Consider the following 24,185-nt stretch of genomic DNA (forward strand, 5'->3'; position numbering starts at 1 on the left):
CGAGACTCGAAATTTAGACCCAATTTCGAGTCTCGTCATTTTAAAGAAAATTGACCTTTTCTAATGGACAAATCACATTTAAAAGTCACTCATAATATTTCTTGGTAAAAATTATTATAAAGTAGGCGAAAAATAACTAATTAAATTCTGCCTCCTAGAGAGTTATAATCGAGACTCGAAATTTAGACCCAATTTCGAGTCTCGTCATTTTAAAGAAAACTGACCTTTTCTAATGGACAAATGACATTTAAAAGCCACTCATAATATTTCTTGGTAAAAATTATTATAAAGTAGGCGAAAAATAACTAATTAAATTTGTTCTCCTAGAGAGTTATAATCGAGACTCGAAATTTAGACCCAATTTGAGTCTCGTCATTTTAAAGAAAACTGACCTTTTCTAATGGACAAATCACATTTAAAAGTCACTCATAATATTTCTTGGTAAAAATTATTATAAAGTAGGCGAAAAATAACTAATTAAATTCTGCCTCCTAGAGAGTTATAATCGAGACTCGAAATTTAGACCCAATTTCGAGTCTCGTCATTTTAAAGAAAATTGACCTTTTCTAATGGACAAATCACATTTAAAAGTCACTCATAATATTTCTTGGTAAAAATTATTATAAAGTAGTCGAAAAATAACTAATTAAATTCTGCCTCCTAGAGAGTTATAATCGAGACTCGAAATTTAGGCCCAATTTCGAGTCTCGTCATTTTAAAGAAAACTGACCTTTTCTAATGGACAAATGACATTTAAAAGCCACTAATAATATTTCTTGGTAAAAAATATTATAAAGTAGGCGAGAAATAACTAATTAAATTTTGCCTCCTAGAGAGTTATAATCAAGACTCGAAATTTAGACCCAATTTCGAGTCTCGTCTTTTTAAGAAAACTGACCTTTTTAAAGGACAAAATTTAAAAGCCACTCATAATATTTCTTGGTAAAAATATTATAAAGTGGGCGAGAAATAACTAATTAAATTTTGCCTCCTAGAGCGTTATAATCGAGACTCGAAATTTAGTCCCAATTTCGAGTCTCATCGTTTTAAAGAAGACGGACCTTTTCTAATGGACAAATGACATTCAAATGCCACTCATATTATTCCTTGGTCAAAATACTATAGAATGTGCGAGAAAAAGCTAATTTAATTTTACCTCCTGGAGAGTTATAATTGAGACTCGAAATTAACACCCAACTTCGAGTCTCGTCATTTTGAAGAAAACGGACCTTTTCTATTGGACATATAACATTCAAAAACCACTTATATTTTTTCTTGGCCAAAATACTATAAAGTGGGCGAGAAAATTACTAGTCGGGTCACGCAAGTAGGGTGACATTTGGTCCTCACTCCTCTTAAACTTCACATCATTTCTTGGGTTATATAAACTCGGACCTCAGATAACAACGCAAACTATAAGAACACATATCAAGATAATAATACAGCAAGTTTATTCTTTAAGATGAATCGACACTACTAAAGAATCATGACCTGCAAATAATCATTTTTGTATCACCCAATACTGTACCAAACAAGTTTCCTGTCCATATGACAGTTTGTACTAATTTGACCTCAGATGACCCCTGGGTGACACCCAGATGACTCCGAAATGACCTTCTAAAATTTGGCTCTAACTTCCGGTCTGCGACGAAAAACCTTCAAAATGCCCCTTCTGCCACAAGTAACATGGCAAAGTGATGCCACGTGCACACATGCGTTGACATTAGCCAACGTCTATGGGCGTTTTCATATATTTTGGGGTCAAAGGTCATTAAGGGGTAACAACACGGCTGTGTTCGTGGTCTTAGACCACAGCTAAGTCTAGTTCTTTACACAGCCGTGACGATAGTCTTCTGTCAACATCATAATCAGCCATCGTAACCACATGCTTTCGGTGGAAGCTCTATAGTCCGACGGTTCTTTATTCCGACGGTTCTTTAGTCCGAAGGTTCTTTAATCCGGCGGTTCTTTATTACGAAGGTTCTTTATTCCGATGGTTCTTTATTTCGAAGGTTCTATAGTCCGAATTTTGAAAACGGTTCTTTAGTCCGAATATGAAAATAGGTTCTATAGTCCGAATTTTAAAAAGGGTTCTATAGTCCGAATATGGAACTAGGTTCTATAGTACGAATTTAAAAAAAGGTTCTATAGTCCGAAATTGTAAAAGGGTTCTATAGTCCAAACGGATACCGTGTTCTTTAGTCCGAATTGGTAAGCAGGTTCTATAGTCCGAATTTTATTTTCATCATTTGTTTCAGTGTCAAATCATCATTCATTTATTCATTCTTGATTTCGTTCGATATTTTTTTCATTAGCTCTTTCTTAAAATCCCTTTTTTTTGTTTGTTTTATATTCCTATATTCAAATTTCTTTCGTTCTATCTTTATTATATTCTTTCTTTCGTCTCCTTGTTCTTTCTTAATGTTCATTATTTTGTTCATTATCTTTTTATTCGTTGTTCTTTCATTTGGACTTCCTTTTAGTCTTTATTCAGTTGTTTCATTTGTTCTTTCATTTATTTTCTTTCATTGTGTCTTTTCTACTTTTGTTCTGTTTTTTTTTTGTGTGTGTATTTTTTTGTACTTATTCAGGTTTCTTTATATTTTCGTTCCATTCATTAATTTTCTTTTCGTTTCTGATGGCGTAAAAACATTTTTGGAGCAAATATCGTATTTTTAGGATCTTTGTTTACAGTAAGTTGGGGATATCATGCGCGAACGCAGGATTTTTTTTTTGATGGGGGGGGGCAAAAGTAGCGTCATCCCGTTTACCATAAACTCTGCTATTATCTATGTTATAAAACAAATTCGGACTATAGAGCCTTTTTACTGATTCGGACTAAAGAACACGGTATCCGTTTCGGACTATAGAACCCTTTTGCAATTTCGGACTATAGAACCCTTTTTTCAATTCGGACTATAGAGCCTATTTTCATATTCGGACTAGAGAACCGTTTTTAAAATTCGGATTAAAGAACCTCTTTTAATATTCGGATTAGGGAACCTTTTTTAAAATTCGGACTATAGAACCTTCGAGATAAAGAACCGTCGGAATAAAGAACCTCTTTTAATTTTCATTTCGGACTAGAGAACCTCTTTTAAAATTCGGACTAGCGAATGCTATGAACACATGTTCGGACTAGCGAACCTTCGGACTAAAGAACCTTCGGATTATAGAAGCGTCGGATTATAGAGCAGTCCCCATGCTTTCAGGCATGTTGACCATACTTGGTCAGTAGAACCGTTTGGTGGTGCCACAGATGTCACATGATCAAAACTTAAAAAAAAAAAAAAAATGCTACTCCTCCCACATATTACATAGCATCGTGGACGCCACTTACACACATGCATCATCTATAGCCAGTGTCCAAAAGTTATACCATAAAATTGGAATCAAAGGTCATTAAGGGGTCACTTCGGTAAAAGTCTGAAAAATTTGTAAAAAATATTCAAAAAATCACTGTCTTTACAAATTACATAGCAGAGAGTCGCCATTAGCACACATGCATCGCTACTAGCCAGGGTCTTTAGGATGTCTACAGTTTTGGGGTCAAAGGTCATTAAGGGGTTACGTCCGTCAAAAACCAAAATTATCAAAAATGTTTTAAAAATTTTTATCTCAAAATGTTAACAGACCAGAGTAATATAATCATCATACATGAATCAGTGTTACCTGATGTATGCATGGTATTTTTATTTTGGGGTCAAAGGTCATTAAGGGGTCACTTCCTGTTTTTAGCTAAATAACTTCAAGAATTTTATCTCAACAAATAAACATAGTAGACTTCTTTAATTGAAATTGTAACAATACATTTTGTCGGTGTACATCAGGTTTTTTTTTCATTGAGGTCAAAGCTCATTAAGGGGGTCAAAAGGTCAATCATAAAAAAAATCAAAATCCATATATAAATTCCGATTAAGCTGGAATTCACCAGGAATATTCATTATGACATCCTAAGCACTATGTAATATTTTTATGGGTCAAAGGTAATTAAGGGATCACTTCCGGTTATCAACAAAACCGAAACATATCAAACATCACTGGCTAAGGGTCGTGCTCTGTGAGCACAAGGTATCGTAGATCTAGTTACACAGCCGTGACGTTAGGATCTTCTTCTTCTTTCTTCTTTCTTCTGTCGACCTTTACATTTGCTCTAGCACTGACATGCGTACACCGATTTTGACCTAACTTGGTCACAATCATTATTGACCATGCCCCTACATGTCACATAAAATTCGTGGGGTCAAAGGTCAAGTAGGGGTCACAGGGGTCAAAAACGTGATTTTGACTCAAAATGCTGCTTCTCCCACAAATTTCGTAGGACAGTAACACCACTTGCACACATGAATTGTTATTACAGCCGTGACGTTAGTCACTTTTAGTTCTTTCTTTCTTCTGTCAACCATTACATTTGCTCTAGCACTCACATGCTTACATCGATTTTGACATAACTTGGTCACAATGATCATTGACTGTGCCCCTACACGTCACATGAAACTCGTGGGGTCAAAGGTCACGCACGGGTCACAGGGGTCAAAAACGTGATTTCAACTAAAATGCACCTTCTCCTACAAATTACGAGGACAGTGACGCCACTTGCACACATGCATTGTAATTACCCAATGTCTATAAGGTGTACACAAATTTGGGGTCAAAGGTCATTAAGGGGTCACTTCCGCATAAAACGGAATACCTTCATTAGCTAAGGAAAACATAGGACAGTAACGGTATATTCACATATGAGCTGCAGTTACCCAATGTATATGTGGTATTTTTATATTTGGAGTCAAAGGTCATTAAGGGGTCCGGTATAGAACGAAATACCTTTAAAATGCATCTTCTCCCACACATTACGAGGACAGTGACACCGCTTGCACACATGCATTGTTATTACCCAGTGTCAATGTCGTGTACACAGATTTTGGGTCAAAGGTTATTAAGGGGTCACTTCCGGTATAAATCGAAATATCTTCAAAAAATGTTATTACCTAAGAAATGGAGAGTGATGGTATGTTCACACATGAATTGTATTTACCCAATGTATATATGGTATTTTTTATTTGGGGTCAAAGGTCATTAAGGGGTCATTTCCGTATAAAACGAAATACCTTTAAAATGCATCTTCTCCCACAAATTACGTAGGACAGTGATGCCACTTACACACATGCATTGTTATTACCCAGTGTCTATGGGGTGTACACAGATTTGAGGTCAAAGGTCTTTAAGGTGTCACTTCGGTATAAAAGCGAAATAACTTCAAAAAACTTTATCAGCCAAGAAAAATATAGCACAGAGACGGTACATTCACTCATGAATTGATGTTACTCAGTGTATACGTAGTATTTTTTATTTGGGGTAAAAGGTCATTAAGGGGTCACTTCCGGTCTGAGACAAAAAAGCCTTCAAAATGCCCCTTCTGCCATAAATAACATGGCAAAGTGATGCCACGTGCACAAATACGTTGACATTAGCCAATGTTTATGGGATTTTCATATAAACTCCTCAACAAAAGTTTGGAAAGTTTTTTCAAGCATCTGTATCCCCAATTATTTGTGACATATTCATATCGTGTTGCATATCACTGGATAGCTACAATACTCCCCTTTACAATGACACCCCATTTGAAACAATAACATTTTTTACGGCTGAGTACATGCCTTGTGATTGTAGTGGGGTCTCAAAATGAATATGCCAAATTGACCATTATTCTGTGCAGCAAGCTGTAATCCCATAACTTCACAATCTGGGACCTAATGCAATCCTCCAAGATGACACCGCTCACCCCACATAGCCATGGTAGTCAACGACTACCTACAGAATATGGGAGTAGAGTCAAAATGGCCTGCCATCAGGCCAGACCCGGGGGCCAGACCTCAACCCGATTGAACACTTGTGGGACCAGCTTGATCGTGCTGTGCGTGCCAAAGAAGCCCATAGGCAACCACATTGAATGACCTGCAACGAATCCTTGTGGAAGAATGGAATTCCATCCCACAGTAACGTGTAACCAGGTCAGTGAGCAGCATGAGGAGAAGGTGCCTGACTATTGTGGCTGCCTGTGGTTTTTCCACCCGCTATTGAGGTTAGTGGCTAGCTTTGTTTGAGCACAGAATAATGGTCAGTTTGGCAAATTCATTTTGAGACCCCACTACATTCACAAGGCGTGTACTCAGCCGTGAAAAATGTTGTTGTTTCAATTGGGGTGTCATTGTAAAGGGGAGAATTGTAGCTATCCAGTGATATGCAACACGATATGAATATGTCACAAATAATTGGAGATACAGATGCTTGAAAAAACTTTCCAAACTTTCGTTGAGGAGTTTATTTTGGGGTCAAATGTCATTAAGGGGTCACAAAACGGCTGTGTTCGTGGTCTTAGACCACAGCTAAGTCTAGTTTCTTCTTCTGTCGCCCATTACATTTGCTCTAGCACTCACATGCTTACATCGATTTTGCCCTAACTTGGTCACAATGATCACTGACCGTGCCCTACATGTCACATGAAAGTTATGGGGCCAAAGGTCACACAGGGGCCATAGTGGTCAAAAACGTGATTTTAACTCAAAATGCATCTTCTCCTACAAATTACGTATGACAGTAATGCCACTTGCAGACGTGCATTGTAATTACCCAGTGTCTATAGGGTGTACACAGATTTGGGGTCAAAGGTCATTAAAGGGTAAATTCGTATAAAAGCGAAATACCTTCAATTTTTTTATTAGCTAAGGAAAACATGACAGTAACGGTATGTTCACATATGTGTTGCAGTTACTCAAAGTTGGAAAAAGAGAGGATGGAGAAGAGTGCACAATTGGTAAATTTGGGAGTGGAGAACGAAATGATAGGGGTGACCGACTCATCGAATTCTCAATCAGTAACAAGCTGAAAATAATGAACACTTTTTTCAAAAAGCCAGCAAGTAGGAAATGGACCTGGAGAAGCCCAGATGGAAGCACAAAGAATGAAATTGACTTTATTCTCACAGACAGTCCACACATCATTCAAGACGTAAAGACAGTCAACAAAGTGAACGTAGGTAGTGACCACAGGATGGTAATGAGCAAGTTAAAAATCAACACCAGACTAGAGAGACATAAATTACTAAGACCAAAGCAGAGCAGCATCAACCTAGAGAAGTTGCAGGAAAAGAGAATAGAATTCCAACTGCAGCTGCAAAACCAGTTCCAACTTTTGGCAGATGAATGTCCAGAAGAGAGGACTCTAGAATTATGGAATGACCAGATAGTGGAAACAACACAAAAACTGGCCATGGATATTGCAGGAAAGAAACCAAAGACCGAGAAACAAAGATATCAGATTCGACCAGAACACTCATGGAGAAGAGAAGATCGATGAAAGCAGAGGAACAAACATACAGCGGGTTGAATATACAGAAACCTGCAAGACAATCAGAAAAAAGCTACGGGAAGATATACGGAGCTACAACACCAAAATAATCAAATCCACAATTGAGGAAAACAAAAGTCTGAAGAAAACATATAAGAAACTAGCGAGGGGAAACAGAAAATTACAAGCCTCCTCGATAGTAATGGGCAAGAAATCACAGACCAAGACGAAATTCTGAAAAGGATAGAAGAATTCTATGAACAACTATATGCCAGTGACACAGAAACAGATGAACCAGGAGAACCACAAGAAGAAATACCCAATGTCACAAATTGGGAGGTACAGCATGCTGTAAACCAAATGAAGAGAGGAAAGTCTCCTGGACCGGACAATGTGCTCATCGACACAATCAAAGAAGGAGGGACATCATAACCAAAGAACTAGCAAAGCTGTATACAACATGTATGCAAAAGGAGAGTGCCACATCAGTGGAAAGAAGCCACTATGATCATTTTGCACAAGAAGGGGACAAGCGAGACCTTAAGAACTATAGACCCATCAGTCTCCTCTCAAACTTGTACAAGCTGCACACAAGGTTACTAACAAACCGACTTGAAATCATCCTAGACGGAAATCAACCAAGGGAACAGGCAGGCTTCAGGAAAGGCTTTTCAACCATGGATCACATCCACACCATCAACCAACTAAAGGAGAAATGCCAGGAGTATAACATTCCGCTCTGAGTAGCTTTTATAGATTACGAGAAGGCATTTGATTCTGTTGAAACCAGTTCAGTCCTGAATGCACTCAAAGAACCAGGAATCAACAACGCATACCTGAAGATCTTCAAAGACATCTACTCAGATTGCTACAACACAGTCAAAATGCACAAAGACAGTGACAGAATTATGATAAAGAAGGGCGCGCGTCAGGGGGACACTATCTCACCGAAGCTTTTTACAGCCACCCTAGAAGGAATTTTCAAAACACTCGACTGGAGCAAGAAAGGAATCAACATAAACGGAGAGCACATGAGCCATTTACGCTTTGCAGATGACATTGTCACAGTATCAAGCAACTTAAATGAACTTGAGACAATGCTGCAAGAGTTGGATGAGGCAAGCTGGGTAACCGGATTGAAATGAATATGAAGAAAACAAAGGTCATGATAGGATTAGAAACAGTCCCAAAGACAGTGAAAGTAAAAGGGGTTGAAATTGAGCAGGTCGAGGAATATGTATATCTTGGACAACGCTTCTCTCTTGAGACAAAACCAAGACTCTGAAATTGAAGGAGAATTAAAGCCGGGTGGCAAGCTTTTGGAAGATACAGCACCATCATGAAAGGCAATCTTCCAATATGCCTTAAACGAAAGGTATACAACCAATGCATCCTCCCAGCTATTTCATATGGGGCAGAATCATGGACCTTAACATCAAAAATGGAAAGAAAACTAGCAGCAGCCCAGCACAACATGGAGAGAAGTATATTAAACATCACCTACAAGGACAGGAAAACAAACAAATGGATCAGGGAGCAGACCCAAGTTCAAGACATCTTGGAAAGCAGAAGATGGACCTGGGCAGGGCATATCAGCCGCAGACAAGACAATCGTTGGAGTTCAACACTCACACATTGGACACCTTATGGGAGGAAGCGAAATAGAGGACGCCAACGGAAGCGATGGAGGGACGAGCTGCAAAACTACTGGGGAGAAGTGAACTGGTACCAACAAGCACAAAACAGAGACACATGGAGACATCATGCTGAGGCCTTCATCCTGCAGTGGATTGATAATGGCTGAAAAAGTAAAAAGTAAAAGTACTCAATGTATTTTTATTTGGGTCAGAGGTCATTAAGGGGTCACTTCGGTATAAAACGAAATACCTTCAAAAATTATATCAGCTAAAAAAAACATAGCACGGTAACGGTATGTTCACACATGAATTTATGTTATACTCAGTGTATACGTGGTATTTTTTATTTGAGGTAAAAGGTCATTAAGGGTTCACTTCCGGTCTTTGCGATTGCTAACTTAATCCTCAGTTGATCGGATCGGATCGGGCCTGGTTCCATGTACAACAACTTTATTGCATTGGTTTCATACCCTTTGAAACTGATATGGCAACAATCTTTTTTTGGAATGGAGGTCAAATTTTGGTTACACGTTAAAATCTAAATGAAAATTTTGTCCTGACAACACTTAAGTAAAAATCTTTGACTTTGACATGTGTATTCTTAGAAAGTTGATGTATGCGTTTTGAAAATTTAATTAGTTATTTCTCGCCTACTTTATAATATTTTTACCAAGAAATATTATGAGTGGCTTTAAATGTCATTTGTCCATTAGAAAAGGTCAGTTTTCTTTAAAATGACGAGACTCAAATCGGGTCTAAATTTCGAGTCTCGATTATAACTCTCTAGGAGGCAGACTTTAATCAGCTATTTCTCACCCATTTTATAGTATTTTGACCAAGAAATAATATGAGTGGGTTTTGAATGTTTTCTGTAAAATGACGAGACTCGAAATTGGGTCTAAATTTGAGTCTTGATTATAAGTCTCTAGCAGGCATAATTTAATTAGCTATTTCTCACCCACTTTATAGTATTTTGGTCAAGAAATATTATGAGTAGGTTTTGAATGTCATTTGTCCATTAGAAAAGGTCAGCTTCCTGTAAAATGACGAGACTCGAAATTGGGTGTAAATTTCGAGTCTCGATTATAACTCTCTAGGAGGCAGAATTTCATTAGTTATTTCTCGCCTACTTTATAATAATTTTTACCAAGAAATATTATGAGTAGGTTTTGAATGTCATTTGTCCATTAGAAAAGGTCAGCTTCCTATAAAATGACGAGACTCGAAATTGGTGTAAATTTCGAGTCTCGATTATAACTCTCTCGGAGGCAGAATTTCATTAGTTATTTTTCGCCTACTTTATAATAATTTTTACCAAGAAATATTATGAGTGGCTTTTAAATGTCATTTGTCCATTAGAAAAGGTCAGTTTTCTTTAAAATGACGAGACTCGAAATTGGGTCTAAATTTCGAGTCTCGATTATAACTCTAGGAGGCAGAATTTAATCAGCTATTTCTCACCCATTTTATAGTATTTTGACCAAGAAATAATATGAGTGGGTTTTGAATGTCATTTGTCCTTTAAAAAAGGTCAGTTTTCTTCAAAAAGACGAGACTCGAAATTGGGTCTAAATTTCGAGGCTTGATTATAACTCTCTAGGATGCAAAATTTAATTAGTTATTTCTCGCCTACTTTATAATATTTTTACCAAGAAATATTATGAGTGGCTTTAAATGTCATTTGTCCATTAGAAAAGGTCAGTTTTCTTTAAAATGACGAGACTCGAAATTGGGTCTAAATTTCGAGTATCGATTATAACTCTCTAGGAGGCAGAATTTAATCAGCTATTTCTCACCCATTTTATAGTATTTTGACCAAGAAATAATATGAGTGGGTTTTGAATGTCATTTGTCCTTTAAAAAAGGTCAGTTTTCTTAAAAAAGACGAGACTCGAAATTGGGTCTAAATTTTGAGTCTTGATTATAACTCTCTAGGAGGCAAAATTTAATTAGTTATTTTTCGCCTACTTTATAATAATTTTTACCAAGAAATATTATGAGTGGCTTTTAAATGTGTTTTGTCCATTAGAAAAGGTCAATTTTCTTTAAAAATGACGAGACTCAAATTGGGTCTAAATTTCGAGTCTCGATTATAACTCTCTAGGAGGCAGAATTTAATCAGCTATTTCTCACCCATTTTATAGTATTTGGACCAAGAAATAATATGAGTGGATTTTGAATGTCATTTGTCCTTTAAAAAAGGTCAGTTTTCTTCAAAAAGACGAGACTCGAAATTGGGTCTAAATTTCGAGTCTTGATTATAACGCTCTACGATGCAAAATTTAATTAGTTATTTCTCGCCTACTTTATAATATTTTTTACCAAGAAATATTATGAGTGGCTTTTAAATGTCATTTGTCCATTAGAAAAGGTCAATTTTCATTAAAATGACGAGACTCAAATTGGGTCTAAATTTCGAGTCTCGATTATAACTCTCTAGGAGGCCGAATTTAATTAGTTATTTTTCGCCTACTTTATAATAATTTTTACCAAGAAATATTATGAGTGACTTTTAAATGTGATTTGTCCATTAGAAAAGGTCAGTTTTCTTTAAAATGACGAGACTCGAAATTGGGTCTAAATTTGAGTCTTGATTATAACTCTCTAGGAGGCAAAATTTAATTAGTTATTTTTCGCCTACTTTATAATAATTTTTACCAAGAAATATTATGAGTGACTTTTAAATGTGATTTGTCCATTAGAAAAGGTCAATTTTCTTTAAAATGACGAGACTCAAATTGGGTCTAAATTTTGAGTCTCGATTATAACTCTCTAGGAGGCCGAATTTAATTAGTTATTTTTCGCCTACTTTATAATAATTTTTACCAAGAAATATTATGAGTGGCTTTTAAATGTCATTTGTCCATTAGAAAAGGTCAGTTTTCTTTAAAATGACGAGACTAAATTGGGTCTAAATTTGAGTCTTGATTATAACTCTCTAGGAGGCCAAATTTAATTAGTTATTTTTCGCCTACTTTATAATAATTTTTACCAAGAAATATTATGAGTGACTTTTAAATGTGATTTGTCCATTAGAAAAGGTCAATTTTCTTTAAAATGACGAGACTCGAAATTGGGTCTAAATTTCGAGTCTCGATTATAACTCTCTAGGAGGTAGAATTTAATTAGTTATTTTTCGCCTACTTTATAATAATTTTTACCAAGAAATATTATGAGTGACTTTTAAATGTGATTTGTCCATTAGAAAAGGTCAGCTTTCTTTAAAATGACGAGACTCGAAATTTGGTCTAAATTTCGAGTCTTGATTATAACTCTCTAGGAGGCAAAATTTAATTAGTTATTTTTCGCCTACTTTATAATAATTTTTACCAAGAAATATTATGAGTGACTTTTGAATGTGATTTGTCCATTAGAAAAGGTCAGTTTTCTTTAAAATGACGAGACTCGAAATTGGGTCTAAATTTCGAGTCTTGATTATAACTCTCTAGGAGGCCAAATTTAATTAGTTATTTTTCAGCCTACTTTATAATAATTTTTACCAAGAAATATTATGAGTGGCTTTTAAATGTCATTTTTCCATTCGAAAAGACCAGTTTTCTTTAAAATGATGAAACTCGAAAGCGGGTCTAAATTTCGAGGCTGGATTATAACTCTATAGGAGGCCAAATTTAATTAGTTATTTTTCGCCTACTTTATAATAATTTTTACCAAGAAATATTATGAGTGACTTTTAAATGTGATTTGTCCATTAGAAAAGGTCAGTTTTCTTTAAAATGACGAGACTCGAAATTGGGTCTAAATTTCGAGTCTCGATTATAACTCTCTAGGAGGCAGAATTTAATTAGTTATTTTTAGCCTACTTTATAATAATTTTTACCAAGAAATATTATGAGTGACTTTTAAATGTGGTTTGTCCATTAGAAAAGGTCAATTTTCTTTAAAATGACGAGACTCGAAATCGGGTCTAAATTTCGAGTCTTGCATGATTATAACTCTCTAGAATGCCAAATTCAATTAGTTATTTCTCGCCTACTTTATAATATTTTTTACCAAGAAATATTATGAGTGGCTTTTAAATGTCATTTGTCCATTAGAAAAGGTCAGTTTTCTTTAAAATGACGAGACTCTAAATTGGGTCTAAATTTCGAGTCTCGATTATAACTCTCTAGGAGGCAGAATTTAATCAGCTATTTCTCACCCATTTTATAGTATTTTGACCAAGAAATAATATGAGTGGGTTTTGAATGTCATTTGTCCTTTAAAAAAGGTCAGTTTTCTTTAAAAAGACGAGACTCGAAATTGGGTCTAAATTTCGAGTCTTGATTATAACTCTCTAGGAGGCCAAATTTAATTAGTTATTTTTCGCCTACTTTATAATAATTTTTACCAAGAAATATTATGAGTGACTTTTAAATGTGATTTGTCCATTAGAAAAGGTCAATTTTCTTTAAAATGACGAGACTCGAAATCGGGTCTAAATTTCGAGTCTCGATTATAACTCTCTAGGAGGCCAAATTTAATTAGTTATTTTTCGCCTACTTTATAATAATTTTTACCAAGAAATATTATGAGTGGCTTTTAAATGCCATTTGTCCATTAGAAAAGGTCAGTTTTCTTTAAAATGACGAGACTCGAAATCGGGTCTATATTTCGAGTCTTGAGTATAGCTCGCTTGGAGGCCACGTTGAATTAGTTATTTTTCGCCTAATTTATGATATTTTTTACCAAGAAATATTATGAGTGGCTTTTAAATGTCATTTGTCCATTAGAAAAGGTCAGTTTTCTTTAAAATGACGAGACTCAAATCGGGTCTAAATTTGAGTCTCGATTATAACTCTCTAGGAGGCCAAATTTAATTAGTTATTTTTCGCCTACTTTATAATAATTTTTACCAAGAAATATTATGAGTGACTTTTAAATGTGATTTGTCCATTAGAAAAGGTCAGCTTTCTTTAAAATGACGAGACTCGAAATTGGGTCTAAATTTCGAGTCTTGATTATAACTCTCTAGGAGGCAAAATTTAATTAGTTATTTTTCGCCTACTTTATAATAATTTTTACCAAGAAATATTATGAGTGACTTTTAAATGTCATTTGTCCATTAGAAAAGGTCAGTTTTCTTTAAAATGACGAGACTCGAAATTGGGTCTAAATTTCGAGTTTCGATTATAACTCTCTAGGAGGCAGAATTTAATCAGCTATTTCTCACCCATTTTATAGTATTTTGACCAAGAAATAATATGAGTGGGTTTTGAATGTCATTTGTCCTTTAAAAAGGTCAGTTTTCTTAAAAAGACGAGACTCGAAATTGGGTCTAAATTTGAGTCTTGATTATAACTCTCTAGGAGGCAAAATTTAATTATTTATTTTTAGCCTACTTTATAATAATTTTTACCAAGAAATATTATGAGTGACTTTTAAATGTGATTTGTCCATTAGAAAAGGTCAGTTTTCTTTAAAATGACGAGACTCTCGAAATTGGGTCTAAATTTGAGTCTTGATTATAACTCTATAGGAGGCCAAATTTAATTAGTTATTTTTCGCCTACTTTATAATAATTTTTACCAAGAAATATTATGAGTGACTTTTAAATGTGATTTGTCCATTAGAAAAGGTCAGTTTTCTTTAAAATGACGAGACTCGAAATTGGGTCTAAATTTTGAGTCTCGATTATAACTCTCTAGGAGGCAGAATTTAATTAGTTATTTTTCGCCTACTTTATAATAATTTTTACCAAGAAATATTATGAGTGACTTTTGAATGTGATTTGTCCATTAGAAAAGGTCAGTTTTCTTTAAAATGACGAGACTCGAAATTGGGTCTAAATTTCGAGTCTCGATTATAACTCTCTAGGAGGCAGAATTTAATCAGCTATTTCTCACCCATTTTATAGTATTTTGACCAAGAAATAATATGAGTGGGTTTTGAATGTCATTTGTCCTTTAAAAAGGTCAGTTTTCTTAAAAAGACGAGACTCGAAATTGGGTCTAAATTTCGAGTCTTGATTATAACTCTCTAGGAGGCAAAATTTAATTAGTTATTTCTCGCCTACTTTATAATATTTTTTACCAAGAAATATTATGAGTGGCTTTTAAATGTCATTTGTCCATTAGAAAAGGTCAGTTTTCTTTAAAATGACGAGACTCAAATCGGGTCTAAATTTCGAGTCTCGATTATAACTCTCTAGGAGGCCAAATTTAATTAGTTATTTTTCGCCTACTTTATAATAATTTTTACCAAGAAATATTATGAGTGGCTTTTAAATGTCATTTGTCCATTAGAAAAGGTCAGTTTTCTTTAAAATGACGAGACTCAAATCGGGTCTAAATTTCGAGTCTCGATTATAACTCTCTAGGAGGCCAAATTTAATTAGTTATTTTTCGCCTACTTTATAATAATTTTTACCAAGAAATATTATGAGTGACTTTTAAATGTGATTTGTCCATTAGAAAAGGTCAGTTTTCTTTAAAATGACGAGACTCGAAATTGGGTCTAAATTTCGAGTCTCGATTATAACTCTCTAGAATGCCAAATTTAATTAGTTATTTCTCGCCTACTTTATAATAATTTTTACCAAGAAATATTATGAGTGACTTTTGAATGTCATTTGTCCATTAGAAAAGGTCAATTTTCCTTAAAATGACGAGACTCGAAATTGGGTCTAAATTTCGAGTCTCGATTATAACTCTCTAGGAGGCAGAATTTAATCAGCTATTTCTCACCCATTTTATAGTATTTTGACCAAGAAATAATATGAGTGGGTTTTGAATGTCATTTTGTCCATTAGAAAGGGTCCGTTGTAAATTGAATTTGAATTTCATTATCGTGAAAATGCACGTTTTTGTGAATATGTGTGTTAATATGTATGTCTGTGAATATGTTTTGTGATTGCTTGTTTTGTTTGTTTAAATACTTTTTGTATTACTGGAAACTCGATATTATAAAGTCAAAACCTGAAAATTTGACACTCGATATTCGAAATTTGAGACTCGAAACTCGATATTATAAACTTGAAACTCGAAATTTGACTCTCGATACTCGAAACTCGAAATATAATACTCGAAACTCGAAATATTATGCTCAAAACTCGAAATATGAGACTCGAAACTCGAAATATAAGGCTCGAAACTCGAAATACAAGACTCAAACTCGAAATACAAGACTCAAACTCGAAATATAAGACTCGAAACTCGAAAAATTTAACTCGAAACTCGAAATATGAGACTCGAAACTCGAAATACAAGACTCGAAACTCGAAATATAAGACTCAAACTCGAAAAATATAACTCAAACTCGAAATATGAGACTCGAAACTCGAAAAATAAGACTCGAAACTCAAGTATAAAACTCGAACTCGAGACTCGAAACTCGAGACTCGAAAATTTGACTCGAGACTCGAAACTCGAAGATAAGCAACACACGGCACTTTATCCTCATTGCCTACTTGGGGGATGTGGTTGGGTTGGATTGGATGTTTGTATAGTTGTTTGTTTCAATGTTGTAATATTGGCGCTGATTAAGCTGCTGCCTGCAAATTGCATTGTGTCTGTTTAGATGTACCGTATTTAATGTACAATTCTAGCAATTTGACCTGCGGGTCACCATTAGAGTTTGAAATAAAACCTTCCTCTACATGTATTAGATGCTTGGAATACACTTATTGATCAATATTGACAAGTTGGTTATAAGAGGGTGAGTAGATGCACTATGTGGAAGAATGTCTGGTCCCATTCTGCTGGGTGCATGCAAGCACTTGATTCCAAAGTCCACTCAATTGATCTTTTTGGTAAATCCCATAAGCCTTTGCGAGTACACCTGAGATGTCATCATTTGACATCACGCCGATGCACACATCGTTTATCGAACATCATTACTGCACAAGGTCATTCATGTATATTGAGCTATTCCAGTTGAAATCATTACACCCCCTATGGAAGACATGACCTTAATCTTTCACACAGGGAGTGTGAATTTCAAATGGGGGTTACCTAAAATGGGCAACTCCATTTGAAATCTACACCCCTTGTGTGGGAGATTATGGTCATGGGTGTATGGATTTCAACTGCTATACTCTTTTAAATAATTACCATTTTTACATTTTTACGCTGTTCCAGAGATGGAATCCAGTCCATGGATTTTCCCACAAATCCCTGCTATTCGCAGACCGTACCCCTTGGAGTGATGAGAAGGGTTTCCATCTCTTCCCCAAGCCTCATGAAATCAAGCTGCCTTCTGAACATTGGGTATGGGAGAGTGACTGGCATGTAGAAGAGAACATTAAAGGACAACCAACTGGAAAAGGTGTAAGTAAATAACACATGTTCTTATTAAAGTCCTTGAATAAATTCTTCAGGTCTGTAGATCCATAACATCAAGAATTTCATCACTTCAAGACCAGTCAAAACTTATGTTTCTTAGATGCTTCATCAGCCGTTGATTGATTTCATGAGCAGTGCTACTGTTTTGAAGTGCTGTATGATATTGATCTTGCAACAAGATGGATCAAAGAAGCAATCTGGATCCGGAGGAACAGTGGCAAGCTCCTAAACAGAGATGAGGGGGCTTACCAACTTTCACACCTATACGATCGTGTGTTGTACTGGAACTTTGACACAGAATGATGCTGTACAAACTCTGAGGGTTGCCAGATCAATATCACACATCACTTCAAAACAGCAACATCAGCTGTCTGCTGATGTCAACTGATGGTTGATGACTTTTGACTGGTCCTGATCATGATGATGTGATAAAATTCTTGATGTTTACACATGTTCTTCTTTGGTTAACATTTAACATAAGATTTTATTAAATGAAGTTTAATGCTGAAAAAAAAAAATTGTAATTAAAAACTTGTCATTTCTTGGATGTTGCAGCCGGCATTGCTTTGTGTCGAGAACCGCGCAACCCGAGAACCGCAAATTTCTAGTAATATTCTTATAATGATAGAAATTATGATTACTCAAATATGTATGGACTTTGTTTTTGTTCAGTGTTCACAGCAAGTTTGTATATATACTTGCAGAGGTTCATTAGGTCTGTAGAAATCAAAACTCATTCTTTTCATCTTGTCAAAATTGTATTTTACTAACCTGACCTAGCCATCTTCAGAGTACCACAGATAGTAATATGTAATACCTTGTGCAAATTGTCATAGGACTTTCAAGTACATGTAGGTGAAACTGGGTGTGGAGACTGAAAGAGCACAAAAAAACCCAGAAAAAGTAAATCATAGTATTAGTAAAGAAACTTTTACTTGCCAAACAAGCAAATCAGTCAGTGAACAATCCAAATCAGCGATTGTGGACCATGTCGTTCAACAAAATTATGTTATCAATTGGGAAAGTGCTCTCGAAAGAATGAAAGATGAAATTTCTATTATAAGTTTGTATAATGATATATATTTTTGAGCATTTTCTTTACCCGTCAATCAATTCCGTTACCAGGGTTGGCAGTACAGTGTTAATTTCAACACAAGAGAAAGCTACACGCCAGACAAAAAATGGAACTCTTGTGTGAGGAGAAGAAAATGGATTCGATACAGGAAATATAATGCTACTGATGTCTGGGCTAAGGTAAGCTTATAAGAATGGCCACTCTATGCAGGCAGGGCATTTATATGAAATACTGTACCCACAGACTACTACAGACCATGTCGAAGTCCCCATGCATTGTATGCTGTGAATTCTCGCATATTCACGAGGGCCGATTGTTCCATTGTGCCATGTCTAGCAATCACGCCAGCGTTGCGTGTTTTCACGTAGCGATTACGTGATAGACCATAAAAATATGCGGTAGGTGTGTAGCAGTTTTGCCTGTTGCATTTCATGGAACAATTGGCCCTCATTGGGTGATGCTGAGACTTTGACTGCTTGTACGTGGTCTGTTATCTTTTCCGTCCATTACTGTATGGTCTGTACCACATTAAAGGATAATGTCCTGTTTAAAATATTATTAGGAATAGCCGCAATCCAGAAAACTGCTTATTTTGTGTGTCCAAAACAGAGCTGTTAGTACTTTAACACCTGTGTGAATGTGTGTCAAAACTTTGCTGTCAGGCAACTTTACTGTCGGACAAGTAGAATTTAAAAAGTACCTCTCAACTGGTGGGTTAAAATTGATCCTATGGCTGTATTTTTTAGATAACAATTTTTGAAGTGCATTTATGCTACTTTATTTAGAGGATAGTTTTATAGTAATTAAATAGTTTTAAATAAAAACATTTCTTGAAATTAGGCACACCATACATTGTTTGGCGAAAGAATTTAATTAAATATGAGCCAATTCCAGTTGGGCTAGTAACTTTTAACAGTTACCGGCCCAACTGGCTAATACTTCAAATTTATGGTACCAGTACTGCCCTGTCCATCAGTGTCCAAAAAGTCAATTATGGCCAATAATTCTGGCCAATAATTCTGGCCATAATTTGTCATATAGTATAGCTATGTGAAGATAATTTAATATTGATTGTTTACAGGTTCCTGGCCTCACTGAAGACCCAATGATGGAACCATTTATGGACTTGTCTATTGGCGGTTATGAGTTACCGGGGCAACCAGATGGATATCTGTCTGTCTGGGCTATCACAGCACCTGGAAAAGTAAGATTTTTTGTTATTTAAAAAAAATTATTTGTTCGAGTTTTGACAACCCTAGATAACCCAAGAAAGCCTTTATTGAAGCTTATTTCCATTGGGGTTCATTAACGCTGTGACGGGTTGGGAACAGTCAGGGGTTAACATCTTACTCTTTTCGAAACTGGCTGCGAGATACATGTACAGGTTTGGCTCCCTGTACACGAGACAGACAGCTTAACATCCCCTCCAAAGGACACATGATTCTTTTACCCAATTCTAAATGAACCATGGTAAGAGTGGAAGTTTAAATTTAATCTACAGAGGTTGCCAATTAATTTCAGAAATTTTTTCCCAAAATCAATACCCCAGCAAATCTCCACCGCCGGGAATTGAACCCATGACCTCATACACTAAAGGCAAGTACCTTAATCATTAGGTCATGCTCACCACTTTGGCATAATTCGGATACCCTGCACACACTTGTGTCCTGATTCCAGTGACCTGTCATTTGTCTATACCTGGTCATGTTCCAAATTGATAGAGTCATGTGCATTAACTTGTTAGCTCCAATTTACTACCAAAAGCTCTAAATTGACAAAGATTTATACCAGTAAATGAAATTTTGTCCATTATCAAAAGCTAAAGTTGCAAATTATCAGGAGCACATAGAAATATTATTGCAGAGCTTGACCATGTCATGACCCGAAACAATCGCTAGGTAATATTGATCGCACCAGCCAAGATGATCTATCCTTTCTGCTTTCAAGAAATGTTGGGTTAATCATGCATCTTAAATGAACAATTGAATAAACCATGCTCTGTACGGGCACTTGGGATATTCGACATGGGCTCATAATGGGCAATCTTGACCATGCCTAGCAGTTTCCTGTAATCGTTTTTATTTGCAACTTTTGGAAACGTACCCAATGTCAAATACTGCTATCAGTCTTTGTCAATTTAGAGCTTTTGGTAGCAAAATAATGTGGTATTATTAAAATAGAGCTAACATAATTCTACATATGACCGAATCAGTCAAATTGTTGTCACATGATCAGGTTTAGATTGATGGATCATAAAAAAAAGCGCAGTGATTTATAGTGCGCCACGTGACAGGTACTAACGCCTAGACGTTGATCCACAAGCCTCAGCACACTTTACAGGTTGTTGCTGACCACTATGGCCCCACATCATTCCATAAACCATTAAACAACAATTCAGGGACTTTGCTTCAAGAGCGCACACCCTAGACATTCCACAAATAACCATCGCAACCAGGATCAGCTCCCCGAGTTTCGTACGGGTTACAAGGAGACAAATTAGCAGTGAGTTCCTTGTCCAAGGGAATTTCAAGCTAACTCAATTTTTCCACGAGAGCATACTAGGCACCACCAGGGTTCGAACTCGAAACCTCTTGCACCATAGTCGAACGCCTTATAGATTGAGCTAACCTGACTGCTGAGTGAGAACTTTCTTTTTGTGTTGTGTTTAGTTAGTGTGGTGCTCAGATTTCACCCTTTGTTTTAGGGTTATAGCTAGTGTAGTGCGCAGGGTATTTGCAAATTATTCCAAAAGTTAATTTGATTTTAAATTTGATTTTGCCGATTTGATTAGATTAGATATGATTTGATTTGTCTTCGTCAGGTGTATTGTCGAGTTGGTGTTACACGTAAATGCCCCGAGGGCTTGGCATGGAAGAATATGGAAACGCCAGACGGTAAAGCTGTCGTGCAACTATCTGTGGGACCTACAGGAATGGTGTGGACGGTGACATGGGATGGGTGTGTTGCAGTAAGAGCTGGTGTGTCAAGGGACAATCCTGTAGGTATGTTGAAGGAGCTGCATATCGAGGGTTGAGAGTCAGAAATTCCTGAACTCACAAAGGATTCGTAAAATACAGGAATGGTAGGCTATGACCAGGGCCGGATTTACCAAAATTGCCTTGTGCATCTTTCTTTTTAGCCCCAAAACACTATGTTTTAGGCCAAAAAAGTATGTTGCAAAAAATGTGCACACTTTGCACACACTGACTTGCTGACCAGCTTCAATTTGGGCTGAAATAGTCTAAAATTGAAAAAAAACAATTTGCACGCTTCGCACGCAACTGTCCTAGTCAAATCTATTCTTGTCTCCCTCTAAATTGTAATGCTCCCGCCGACACAGTCCATCTTATACCTAAACCAAAACTTGGCTACTTGAGTGCACATGCCTTCATCACGGTGCGTTTGGGGCCTTCAAATTTTGGCCTGGCCCAGGGCCCCCTAAAAGGTAAATCCGGCCCTGGCTATGACTTTTATTTGTTTACTTTAAAGGCCCATTCATTGATTTGTTCATTCAGAAAATTAAAAAAATCATCCACCTTTGTATAGCATGTTGATGTGTTAACATAGCCTGCTACTGGTTAAGCCAAAGGCTGTGAATCAAGCAGATTTAGAAGACAATAAGACATTTTACATGAAACTGTAATTGGCTTCAACTTTGTCAATAGTGCTGTTTTCCTTGTGTTTTTGCCCATTTTTTCATATCAAAAATACCTAATGACAGTTTTAATCCTTCACTTTGAAGCCATTATTTTACACACTTCAACTGGGATCATAGAATGGGCCTTAAAGGTGACTTATTTTATTATCAGTGTTGTAAATGAGTAAATATTTTTTCAATCCTATTTATTTCACGTTGCAGGTACAGGCTGGGTTGATGTAGAAGCTTTCCCTGGCACTGGACTCAGTAATGTTGTAGTTGGGACTAATGCTGTATGGGCCATCACTAGAAATCACAAGGTGAATAAAATGCTGCAATATCTTATTGTGTATTAATGCTCTGCATGCTATCCATATCAGCTTCAATATAAAAAGTTCCAAGTTTTGAGATATATCCTCAAATATCAAGACCTATCTTAACTATTACTGACCCAATACGAGGCTTGTTTGTACTCATTTCAATGCATTTTTCATACTGTTTCCAAATGTGGTCATGAAAATTTACAATTCTGAAATTTTTGATTTTTCAAAAAAAAAAGAACTTGTTGTCTGCAGTCGACACCTGTGTGGAGAGAGTTAAACTCTTGTAATTCTTTCATATCATTATGAGTTTGTCAGAATGCTAAATATCTATTTTGTCTTTGTTCAATTCTTGTCACATATCAATTCTCTTGAATTATAGAACGTGGGCTAGTCCAGTTGGAATCCATACACCCCCTATGGAAGACCTAACCTTATTAATCCTCCACACAAGGAGTGAGACTCTCAAATTGGGTTACCTGAATGGGTGAATCTATTTGAAATCTACACCCCCTGTGTGTTAGATTAAGGTCATGTCTTCCATTGGGGGTGTATGGCTTTCAACTGGAGTAGTCTGTTAACTTACCCGATATGCTGATGTTTTTTTTTCGCTCACTTGTCATGCTGAGTAATTGATTTGCTGCCCTCTCTGCCATCTGATCCCAGTCCTCAAATTCAAGATAATTCATGCGTAACATGAATACAACAAAGGGATGAATCAAAATCCAGCATTCTGTCAATTTCATAACAATATTTTTAGTTTAATGATACCTTTTTGCACACATGTCATATATTGTTTAACCCCCTGGAAACTACTGGTCATCTAACAGCATTTCTAATTGGTTGATAACTTCAATTGCCAATTATGACTAGGCTCTAAACTATTTATGGTCAAACTCGCATTTGCAGATGATCTTATTAATACCCTCCTTGATTGGTTCAAAATTGGACACAATATTCATTTTGGCCAATCAGCAGGTAGTTCTCATGGGGTTAATGCTTGTTAGTGATGAAGGATAAATGCAGCATTCCATAAGTGACTGACACAGGAAATTGTCAATGCTTGTCTTTAGGTCCGTTCATACTACCACCGCATTTGCGATGCGTTGCTTTGCGATGCCGATATATCGATTACTTTTGCCGCAACTCAACGCAACTCGTCGCATTTCCAGGTTAAAATGTATTTAACTTTATTGCGATATCGCAATGCAGTAGATGCGGTGCGACAACGTACCGCATCGCAAAGCAACGCATCGCAAATGTGGTGGTAGTATGAACGGACCTTTTGCCTGCTGCTGTGACCCAGAGCATATTAAGTTTTATAGTTTCATTTCGACACAGCTTTGCAGAATCATCTCCCCAGATTTTGTGGGGTAAAGTCCGGCACAAAAATCAGTCGGCCAAAAGCTGCTCTTGAGTGACTGAGAATACTAGTCTATTTATGGTGAACCTTTGGCAAATCTCATATCACAGAGTAAAGCCCATGAAAATTACCTGCCGATTGGCCAAAAAGAAGTTTTCATTATCAATCGGACCAACCAGCAACATTGTTAGAATAATTTCACCATGCACAATAATTGGGGTGAATTATTTGCAAAGCTCCAATCTGATTGGTGATTAAAGTGAAGAGATCATGTAATTGACCAATCAGGGGCAATGTTAGATCAGCAGGTAGTGCTCAGGGACTTAAGCTGTACACTATGGTGTTTATTCTGCCTTATGTGTCACCATTATGTCATCTTTTATGTCATCTTTTGCAGGTTTTATTTCGTAAGGGATTTGAAGCCATCAGAGCATACATAGATGCTAAAGCTTGTACAGGAGAAAGCTGGATTGAAATGATAGGCAAGATGGCAGCTATATCAATTGGTCCTAGTGATCAGGTAAAAG

The 24,185-nt window shown here is 36.2% G+C and overlaps 1 protein-coding gene across 1 annotated transcript in view; it reads left to right on the forward strand.

Moving 5' to 3' along the window:
* LOC140150526 (tectonin beta-propeller repeat-containing protein 1-like) overlaps positions 1–24,185 on the forward strand; it is a 50,682-nt gene that overhangs the window by 4,555 nt on the left and 21,942 nt on the right. The window contains exons 2-7 of the mRNA XM_072172557.1: positions 17,060–17,248; positions 18,389–18,517; positions 19,420–19,542; positions 21,160–21,340; positions 22,198–22,295; positions 24,056–24,178. Coding sequence (XP_072028658.1) covers positions 17,060–17,248; positions 18,389–18,517; positions 19,420–19,542; positions 21,160–21,340; positions 22,198–22,295; positions 24,056–24,178 — 843 coding nt within the window. The remainder of the gene's footprint in view (positions 1–17,059; positions 17,249–18,388; positions 18,518–19,419; positions 19,543–21,159; positions 21,341–22,197; positions 22,296–24,055; positions 24,179–24,185) is intronic.

The sequence above is a fragment of the Amphiura filiformis genome, chromosome 4, assembly GCF_039555335.1.
Source record: "Amphiura filiformis chromosome 4, Afil_fr2py, whole genome shotgun sequence".
NCBI classification, from domain to species: domain Eukaryota; kingdom Metazoa; phylum Echinodermata; class Ophiuroidea; order Amphilepidida; family Amphiuridae; genus Amphiura; species Amphiura filiformis.